The sequence below is a fragment of the Opisthorchis viverrini genome (assembly GCF_000715545.1).
Source record: "Opisthorchis viverrini unplaced genomic scaffold opera_v5_92, whole genome shotgun sequence".
NCBI lineage: Eukaryota > Metazoa > Platyhelminthes > Trematoda > Opisthorchiida > Opisthorchiidae > Opisthorchis > Opisthorchis viverrini.
The window spans coordinates 817,247-828,298 of record NW_008751748.1 but is presented as its reverse complement, the minus strand read 5'-3'; the positions used below and the strand labels follow the sequence as shown (position 1 = coordinate 828,298).

The 11,052-nt window shown below is 43.4% G+C and overlaps 2 protein-coding genes across 2 annotated transcripts in view; both read left to right on the top strand.

Annotated features, from left to right (window-relative positions):
• T265_13684 (hypothetical protein) overlaps positions 1-6,796 on the top strand; it is a gene marked incomplete at both ends in the record, with an annotated part of 18,313 nt that extends 11,517 nt beyond the window's left edge. The window contains one exon of the mRNA XM_009170033.1: positions 6,303-6,796. Within this exon, the coding sequence (XP_009168297.1) occupies positions 6,303-6,585 (283 nt within the window). The remainder of the gene's footprint in view (positions 1-6,302) is intronic.
• A 2,153-nt stretch (positions 6,797-8,949) lies between these two features.
• T265_05096 (hypothetical protein) overlaps positions 8,950-11,052 on the top strand; it is a gene marked incomplete at both ends in the record, with an annotated part of 22,807 nt that continues 20,704 nt past the window's right edge. The window contains one exon of the mRNA XM_009170013.1: positions 8,950-9,016. Coding sequence (XP_009168277.1) covers positions 8,950-9,016 — 67 coding nt within the window. The remainder of the gene's footprint in view (positions 9,017-11,052) is intronic.

Genomic DNA, 11,052 nt, shown 5'->3' with positions numbered 1-11,052 from the left:
AAACGTTTCATCACCAATCGAGGCACAACCACTAACCCACCGCTACGCACAACTACGCACTGATGATGCCACCTCGATTGGTGATGAAACGTTTGCAACCAAATTGCCCAGCTCAGCGAACAAGCCAACACGACCATATGTTTGAAAATGAATGACTGCTTCCACAATGCTCCGCTATGTTTTTCATGTACGGAATGAGAACCTCAGAGATTAGGACTAGCTAATCAACCCCAAGGAAGCAAAGTTGGTGGTGAGTGATCTAGGTTTACCGTCAACTTTCTGAACAGTCATAAGAAGGAAACTATTCCAATGGTTTCAATATCATTACAACTGGAGCACGAAACGACCTTCGTGAAGCAGTTTCACCTTAGCACTATAAAACAACAATTTGTTTGAATTCCTGTTGTGTAGCTCGTTAACACCAAACTAATTTGCAAACCAGGGTTAAGCCCCCGCAAACCGTTGATTATATCTGTGACTTGACTGGGCACCCTTTGTATCGACGTTCACTTTTCAGATCCAATGGAGCTAGTACTGCTGTTCACCCGCAGAGGATTTAATAATTGAACGTACTTGCAGAAGCATGATATTGCAACTGGAGCCCCACCAGTTCCCCTCATTTAAGGTCTCTCTTCGAGCAAGCTGGAAGCCTGGTCACTAGGTTCGCTAATCCAGCAGTTTATACCCTAGTGTCACCACTTGGATTACAGCTCTTTAGTTTAGGAGATACTAGCAGTTCTACTTCTGTCTTGGAATCCTGCCACACTTTTTATCCTGATATTCAGTTTCTCTTGAAACTTGAGTGCAGTAGCCAATCGCATTTCCTCGACGCCTATTTATGCAAGAAAGTGGACCGAATTACTTGGTCTAAAGCCTACAGAAAGCAGAAGTGGATTGGATAAGACAATATCGCTGTAATAAAATGGAGATAAACCTAGTATGATGTCTAACTGAGAGGGCAATAGTCATCCGCGCCATAGAATGTTTGCAAAAATAATTCCAGTTTGTAAAGCATGTGTTTAATATGAATGGCCATTCAACATGGTTACGTTCTCTAAACTGTGACGTATGAAAGAAACAATCAGTCTTCCATTCAAAGAAGATCCGCTTCCTCCGTTGGGTGTTATAGAATCTATTCATAAAGCCTCGTCGTCAGCTTCCAACTAAGAGATAAACTGCTGGAGCCTACCAGAAGTCTCTGCGTATATTCAACCGTAAGCTTAAATGGAGTGCCTTGTTTTGGTGTTGCGAGGAAGATTCAGTTAGACGAATGCGAGAAAGCAAGCCCCTCGGACTGCAGGGTCAACGTTCACCATCCAGCAAAAAAACCAAACGCTTTCCGTTTTACTGGGTACCTTCAAGTCGGTCACCGACTGTTGGCCTCGGAATATATATTTGTGTATGTGTGTATTCGTCCCCTCTTGGGCGCCCCTTTATGAGCCGAATTCGATTCCAATGAAATGGACTGGAAGTCCTTCCTAAAGAACATAGTCAAACAACGATCGCTAACTATGCCGAAACAATACACAAACTCCCACTAAAAGTTCTAACCTCACTGCCCTCTAATTATAGTCATTCGGTGTGCGTAACTATTTTTCTCATTGGACCTTAACTCCAAAGCATTTCTCGTTCCTGATAAATCGTCACCAACTTGCACCAACTGTATCACTTCTGTCATGATATTATCGATAGCTGGCTTGCTTCGTACTCGGTGGCCAAAACCCCGACCCTCGAAATGAGACAATTTGCCAACTAGACTGAGCTCGCGTGGAAGTCGAGTTCCTTTGACTTTCTTTTTCGGTCCGCATGAAAGTCTGATCCCGTATTTATGCAATATTCATCCACATAGGCTGATTAGTTCATGATACACTATGCACTGTCCGTTTAGTCGAGGATGGCATTTATTTGAGAGCTCGCGGTGAAATCAGGTTTCTCTTCCATAGAATAGAGCCTACCCACACAGGTTGAAAAGGAAAATATGTTTTGGCCAACTCGATCTGGTCAAAAATCAGCAGGATGGGAGTACAACCCATCGTCATGGGAGATTCCATGACAGCCTGGTGGAACGGCGGTTCAAAAATGGTTATGGTTAGGTTGTTCTCACTACTCTGGTGGCGTTAATACAGTTCCTTTCGGTTGGTTAAAATTCTCTAGTTCATGACATTTGTTCTTGCCAGTGAATGAGTTAGTGGGAAAATTGGATATTTGAAAATTCACTGGCTAACACTTTATTGTGTATGATATTGACCTCTGTAAAGCGATTGCTCATGTGTAAGCGCCGTTTCAGAGAGAAAAAATACTCGTTAGGTTCACATGTATAAACTACACACTACGAACTACAGCCGTTTGCGCACTAATTAAGTTTCGACAAGGATTCCGATTGAATCTCTAATTTATGCCATTTTTCGGAGAATTTTCAGCAGCTATCTGACTAGTGTTCCGTCGAGAAAGTACACCGTTTCTACTCAGTTGTTGGATAACAGGGGATCTTTTGGGTCAGAACCCAAAGGGGTCGAAATAAGACACTACTGATTTGCAGTTCGTGTGGAAACTTTTGCTCACACAAAGGCCAGTTTTTGTGCTCTCCCAGGGTGGTCTCAATATGCAGGTTGCTGTGGATATGCATATGATCATCGCCCCCCAATCAGGTCACTCCATACAAAGGCAGTCGTCTTTCAGTGTCTGCACTTTTTTGATTGAAACAGACGGGAGCTCCCGTTGAAAAAACGTTGTACCTGGCAGGCAGCTTATAATTGCTCATCTGACCCACAGCAGTCAACCTTCAAAAGCTTAACTCAGTTGTGACATTGAACTGCGGGTCCAAATCCATTGCATTTTCTCAAAGTTTTGTAGGACGTTGTGAGCTGCAAACCTTAAGTCATTGCTGCACCACAGTGAACTTAGGGGATTTGTGATAGTGGATGACGTGGAGGGTTTAAGTTAGGACGAATAACGGAGGTGATGAGTAGTCCATTCGAAAATTCTCCGGACTGTAGTCGATATGGTGTCCTGTACGACATGGAAATGACGTAAGGACTTTATATTGCAATATTACGACTTCTAAAAATAGCTGAATTCGTTGTAATCCACTGGCATCAAAATCCGTGCCCTGTAAACTGTTCGGCCATTAGTTCATGAATCACAAGGACAAATAGCCGCCATTACAATACGGCACAACCTATTTCTGTCAAAAGCTGTCTCATCAGCTACCGTAGTATCAAAGTCAAGGTGGTTTGTTTTCTCATACTATTGTAGTTGGGTTTGCATTCCTGTTTTGAAAATCGAAACAGTGGCCGGAAATAAGCAAAAGGTTTGACGTGTTCAGCTATCTAAATGTGAGGTTGACCAAATGCCCTTCGCCTCTGGATAGCTTCATAGAAAGTTTATCTTATCCGGCTGATTTGTCGGTCTTTAAACTTAGAATTGTTTCTCTTGCCTAATTCAGTCTGTCGCACCTGCGGGAACCATCAATGAAGAAACTTTGGTTCACTGCCCATTTCGATACCGGAAATGTCTGCTAGTGCTAGAGAACCGGTGCATGCATACGGCTGATGACCTTTTGTCTCGGTGATACATGGATTTCTAGAAATTACCAATTCCTTTAGTAGAAATAGTCTAGAAGTATCTAGTCACGCTATTCCTACCTCTGCTGGTGACTTCCATGAGTTCTGATTAGCGTTCCGTATAATTTTGGAGACCTGAACTTTAAACTTACGATGTCCTTGTGTTGGGCGTAGTCTAGGGGAATTGTCCGCTTAAGATATAGCAGTTGCTGAGTAGTTGAGATCCACGGCTTGTCTTGTCGGCAATATATCCTTGTAAGATCATGCACTGGTAACTTGTGTGTGACCAGTGATCCCGTAAGCAAGAGATTGTGAGTTGGATCATGCTGAAATGTCCCTGTAGAGGAAAGGGGAGAGCTTTCCAACTCCAGTCCATCTAAGTTGACCTTATCATCAACCAAAAGGCAAGTGGACATCTCTATGTGCACATCGGCGTGGTGAGAATCAACACAAGTCCTTCAACATGAGTAACTGCCATTTATAGCTAACGGTCACGTGATCGTATTGTGTCACCCTTCGTAGTGGATGGGCAGCAGGTTTCTCAACGATGTTCACAATGTAGAAAGTTTGGATCCATTAAGCGCATTTGAAATCAGTCTGTAGTCAATGTTCGTTGTCAAGTGACCTTCACTGTAACCGTTCCTGTGTGCTAAGACCGCTTGAACATCCGAGTCGTGCATCATCTGAAACGGACCTTCCGATACGTGCATCGGAGTATTTGGTCAGTTTGACAAAAAAAACCATACTTTTAGCTGTTTCCCCTGTGTCAGCTAGGTGCATTGATTCAAAGTGATTTCTGTACTATGGGTTACCGGATTCGAAGCTCATAAGCCTCTTAAGCAGTGCAGATGGGTGTACATTTGAACCATCTGGGTTAAAATACTGGTCTAAAGAAGTATTTTGTTTGCTGGTAAGCAAAATACATCAAACTTTAGTGCCTTCAGTTTAGTGTCTAAGGTTTTTTCCCGCTCCAACTTTCTAGCTGTTCAATATTTGTAGTCAGTTGGTTAGAATTAATAAGTCTGACGAAAAAAGCCTTTTTATTCCACTCAAGGCTGACTGGGGTAGATAACGGTAGCAGATTAACTAGAAAATAAAGCAGAGTTCAGCGAAGGCAGACTCAGTCAGACCATCACTAAGTGACATTCCTTAGATCTATTAGTGCACAGGTGGTGATGGTCATAACACAATTCAGAAGGTATATGCACTAATAAAGGTCTTTAGTGTAGTTGCCAATTGTGAGGTGCCACACGTATAAAAATGAACACAATGCGAAACGGGAGCAAGCAAGCAAAGAGGAATTTGTCGTCAGTGAGAGTTCCTTGGTGAAAGTCAGGACGGCGGGAACGTGTTTTCTCTGCAGTGTGGCTGCTACACGTGTTCCATAGTTGTCCGTGGACTTGTGGAGAGTGGTTGACTTCCTGCTCCCTGCGCGCGAGCGAGTGTATGTGTTGGGGGCCGAGTTGTATGCCTATTTATTGTATGCGGTGTGAAGAGAGGGGTGTCACTTCGTGTTTGATGCTTGCACGGACGTGAATGTAACTTGACCTGATATGTTGAAGTTGATAAGCCTGGCGCGTTACGCAATTGGTGGCCGCGTAAGCAAAAATGGGTGGTAAGTTGTAGTGTACAAGTTGTCGGCTAAGGTTGCAAGAGGGGCAGGAATTGTCACGCGGTTTGAGTGTTTGTGATGCCTGATTTGATGAGTGACCCATACAGACCCTAAGGTCAAACCTATTCAGTAGGCACAACATTATAGGATTATCGAAGCTAAACTAGTATCTATTGGAGGTCCACCGCGAGCTAAACGCGAGGCATCCTGAGTGGTAAGGCGTGCACTGTGCGCCTAGGATGACACATGGCAGTGTGCACTAGAACTGTTTGATCCCAAATTACATTCAACCACGGACCAAATAAAACTATGTGTCACATGCACTTTGGATGTCGGTGACAGTCTAGGTAAATGCCGTACAGTGAAAACGACGGCGATCGAATCTGCTGCATATCCAACATTATGGAACTTTTCCTATGGATGTCGGTGTCTAGGTAAATGCCGTACAGTGAAAACGACGGCGATCGAATCTGCTGCATATCCAACATTATGGAACTTTTCCTATGTCTCCCCCATAGCATCGTATCCTCTGATCACTGACTTCATTTTGAAGGCCATTGACGTCGGTCATTTGATACATGAATCTTTCAATTGCGTACCCGCTGATCAGACACTACTATCCCAGTAATACTGCCGTTGTTTGCAAATGGCTTCCTCCTAACTTCAAGGAGTAAGCAGCCCTTCCTTTATCTGCAACTTAAAGGTCGGCTAGGAAGCGGGTGGATGCCTCATTCCAGTTATCTAATGTATCAGAGTACCTGTTGAGACATCGGTAAATACAATTGCAGTGTAAGGTTAGATACCGTTTGCATCATTTTACATAAATCACAGATGCGAAATTTACACGAAGTGGTAAGATCTATGAATGTCCGCATTTGACATATCTCATAATGTCCGAACTTTGCATTTGGGCACTGATTAGATTCCTCATTTACTGGTTATCCCTATGGTTTTGAATTGCAACGTTTTCATTTTTGCTACCCTTCCCTGATGGGAAAATAACATTGCTTTAGCCAACACATTTTCTGTCCCATTTGTGGCGAAATTTTCCGTATGGCATCATTTTTGACCAGCTTCAATTAACATCAGCCCCACTACAACAGATTTATTTGTTCTCTTCCTCTCAGGCCAAGCAGCAGTACTACAAGCTCGTCTTGTTGGCAGTTGCACTCAGCTTCCTCCGAACCTAACTTGGTATCAGGATCCGTGGAACCGGTTTGTTTACCGAACAATCCACTTCTTCCTGAACTTACTAACAGTGCCCCAACCAACAACCCTTCTCCCACTGGTCCCGGTGATATCGATTCGCCGGATAAATGCATACAGGACACTGTATTGGAATTGCTCTATGATGCCGTTTTGGACTGTTACTACGATCCAAGTTCGGGCGTATATTACGAATTGGCTTAATGAGAGTTGGTTGGATTTAGCTGAATGACGAGTTCTTTTGCTATTCCTTACTATGTATCCTTTCACAAAATGTTCTTAGTTCTAAGCACAATCATCCATGCACTGAATTTGAATTCATCCTAAGCTTGAAGTGGACCGAAGCACCATCAAATCTACCAAGCTTTCAAACGACACCGTCATTTGTTCTAACCGACAGGATAACAAAAGCGCATTTACATTGTTCTTATCGATTTTTGCTTTTTAAATGAATGGTTCTTGGCGGGATAATACCTTCCCCTTCCAGTTATATAGTCAATAAAATCTTATCCCTTCCGGGGTGGTTTGCCCTGTATGTGGACCAGACGGACAAGGCTCGTCAACTTAAATTCAGTCAATTTTAGGAAGAGATGCGTTACTGTAGTGGACTCATAAACTCATTTATATGGAAAATTTTGTTCTGCTGAATTTGGTGGCGCTGTTACCACGCAAGAGACAATCGGTGCCACTCTTAATGTTCCGTTGTCACCATGGCTATTTTTCTAAGGTGGAAATAGATTTGTTGTTAGTCTGTGGCGATCGTTCTTACCAGCTTCCACCAAAAATGTGTACTCGTACAACCCCGAGGGAAAATGATATCATGGATGCCGCTGGCACACTTGATGGTTGTATGTTGAAATGGTTTCCGTCAGACTAAGAGAAACGTTTTCACAGAGAATAAAAGAAGCTGAAAAGAGAGTGAATATTTTCTAGCGCTCTTACGTGCGACAGAAATAAATAAAGATGTCATACTCACGATGGCGTCACCATCAATATGGCAGAGACGTCCTTCCTCACAGTAGATAGAAACAGTGCATTGGCGCTCTAGCCTTCAAATTGAATCGCTTGCTTTTTATGTGACTATCCAGTTCACTTTGAGATGCCGATGGCCATGGCTTTGTATGCAATAAACCGTCGGTGATGTGCGTGATTACACCTAGTGGTTTGCCGAATAGTCCAGCACGACATCAACTTTGGATGAAATCTCTCACTCTCATCACGAAATCACATAAGGCAAAAGACCAACGTTGCCACCTGAAGTCTGAGCATTCGCCCGTTCCCTGGGTGGACTGAAAGCTAAGTACAAGGATCTTGTTAATTCCACAAGAAACAGGAAATGTACGTGTCATACGACATTTTCCGGCACCAGTTCTGAAGTATTGAGGAAGTTGCTTTGATAAGATCATCCCGTAGAGTTGTTTGATGCACCAGCGTGCTTGAGTTGTTGGTAAATGAAGAGTTTTACGTGTTTCATATGAATAGAATGTCAGAATTTTGCAAAAAGAGTACGCTGACTCCTCCTCTAGAAGACGGAGCTTTTAGAAATAGACAAGATACTCACAATGTACAAAAAACACTAAAGCTTCAATGAGATTTTCGTTAATGTTGGGGTGGCAAAAGTTGCGGTTCTAGTTGGTGGCAATTAGTCGAGGGTTGTTGGCAGAAGCAAAGTGAAACTACAGACAAGTTCCAAAGACAGATCACGCATCGCGGAATGACAAAATGATACTCCTCCAGCAAGCCCGGTGCTTTTCTGGTATAACTAACCAACACAAGGACCGCGCTGTATACTTTCGGCGCAAAAGTCGGGTTCTAGTTGGTAGCAATTAGTCGAGGGTTGTTGGCAGAAGCAAAGTGAAACTACAGACAAGTTCCAAAGACAGATCACGCATCGCGGAATGACAAAATGATACTCCTCCAGCAAGCCCGGTGCTTTTCTGGTATAACTAACCAACACAAATGAAACTACAGACAAGTTCCAAAAACAGATCACGCATCGCAGAACGACAGAATGATACTCCTCCAGCAAGCCCAGTGCTTTTCTGGTATAACTAACCAACACAAGGACCGCGCTGTATACTTTCGGCTCCATGGCGGCAACCTACGTGACCTCTGAGCCTTTAGAATTACCGTACACATGCTACGATGGCTATAAGTTCTTACCAGGGAAACTTATTTTAAACGTTTAAGGTCGATGAAATTTAGAAGGGTCATCCGAGAAAGCGTAAAATGGGAGGGGGCTTGTACGTTGTTACAAACGAATCAAATTTTCCGTAAATTCGTATCGGGCGACAGCTCACATAATGCTTACCAAATTGGGATTTGATTAATCCATTGTGCTTTAAGCGGCAGTTGGTATATTCTGGGCAAACCAATGGATTCATGGATGGAAATGGTTTGTGTCCGAAGACAAGTCTAACGGCTTAGAAAGGAGCAAAAAGATCAACATGGGAACACCCACTGTTCTCCGACCCCAGCGTGCTCTCTTACCCTCTATTGCCCACCAGTCACAAGCTGCGAGGAATTTGAGGCGTGCGGTGAATTTCGTGATCACCATTGTCATGTTCCATGAAACTCAGTCAACTAGTTGAGTTTGATGCCACCTGGCGACATATGATCTCCCGCGAACCATTTGGTAAGTGGCAAAACTCCATGAACTCAGCATGGTATCTTTTGCTTCTACTTCGTTTTCGTTACCCGAGAACATTTCATCTTTCCCCTGTAACATATTTATGCTTTTGGACTTTCACGAAGCAAACTAACCGTATTTGTCCCTGTTGTATGGTGTGCTCCAATAAGTATCTTAAGCGCTAACATTTGAAAAGCATTACTAGGATAATAGACCATCTGGCAATGTGCCCAGCATTGTTGCGAAATTTGCTGGTTGAGCGATCTTTCATTCCAACCGGGCTTCACAGTCCCGCTTGCACATTGTACCTAAATCGTTAGGCGCGAAATATTTGACTCTTATATTGGACTACAACTTGGGAGTTGATTCACGCACAAGCTGAACCCGAACATACGATTGGTCCTAATAGGCTTAGCCGCTCAACTGTTTCCCTGGCTGGATGGTGTGTTGGGATAGGTCTGCGAGTTGCAATCGGCTAGTCGCCGTTCGGATCCGAGTTCCGTCGCCATGCCTCTTTTCTTCTTTCTGCCTGTTATTAAATGAAATTACTGGGTTTGGTTATATTTGATGTTCTTATCTGTTTTTGCGAGCACCATCGCAAAACAGCCTCTAGAAGTATAGAGCCAGATATAACATCAATGTTATTTCTTAAAACTGATATCATTTCTAAGACACGTTTCTCCACGTAACCCTATTAGGTTCCTTGAGTCATACAAGGCATAAAAATATGATTAACTAAGGCGCAAGAAACTGGAAGGTCGGAGTGCGGATAGCTTTGGATTGTGGCTGAATTTGTTTCTACACATCCGAAGACAGATGTCGAATTTCTGCTGACGTTGTATTGAGGGAAGTGGCATTTATAATCCTTAAATGTTAACTGGAGAGAGATCGATGAAGACACCTTTCGCAATCTTACTTCAACTTGTTCACTTGATAAACTTCATATTATACACAACCCATGTGGAGTAGGCGGATATTACCTGAAGTGAATTCTCCGAAGTGATTTGGTTGCATTTTCACTTGCTTTAATCATCCATGTTTCCACAGTTTACATACAGTATGCATTTAACTCGTTCCTCACATGGCTTGTCCACAATGTGGCGCGGGTAATCAAGAGGTCAGCACCACCCGTCGTCCACAGGGATGTAGTAACGGCACACACCGGTCATGAAATGAGCACGTATGGGAAGTAGTATTATTGGAACAAGACACGCAAAGCACATATTTGCACAGGTTGGTTGGTGCTGAAGAGAAGACCGGAGAGAGGGAACATCGTGCGTGCACGGAAAGGATAGGCACATGTCAAGTAAGGGATAACACCTCAAGGTCACTCAATGAGATGTACAGGCGGATCACTGTTTTCTATGGCTCACGGTGGCTCATAAGGCACTTATCATTAGGAGATATATCCACATTAGGCCATTCGATCAACGCGTGGCAGGTTAATTTACAACTAGTCATTTCACAAGTCGCAAATTTTATCGCAGCACATGACCAACCACTAATTTCATACCAGTGGAGTGAGTAGCCAAAAGAATTGATCTTTAGCGGTGGTGTGACCGCGATAGCAATTTATATTTAAGATAACATAATTTATCATACTGCGTACTTGAGAATTCGAAGAATTTTGGGTTGAGTGTGCACCAGCCATACTGCATTCACCATATACGTAATGCCCAGTCTTCCAACGCAAGCACTACGCTGGTTGATTAACGCCGCTCTCCTGTTAGCTAATTCATAAGTGAAACAGTGGTATCTGACATGGTACCCTAAGAATCCATTTCCAGCTTCCTGACTCGGGGGCCGGCACGCTTCATCAACCCAAGACACCAAAAATTTGGCTGTTGTTGTTGGCCTAAGGGCATTGTGCAATAGTTCAAGGAGCGTACGGAAAAGCGCAGAGACCTTCTAAATACATGCGGCCCACTTCATTCTTGCGTAAACGCGAGTGAAGAAATTTCTTTGCATGGAGACAGTGCAGACACGTAGGTTGGTACGCTCATTGACCGGATTGTTTGGAGTGTAAGAACAAACCAAGAAGC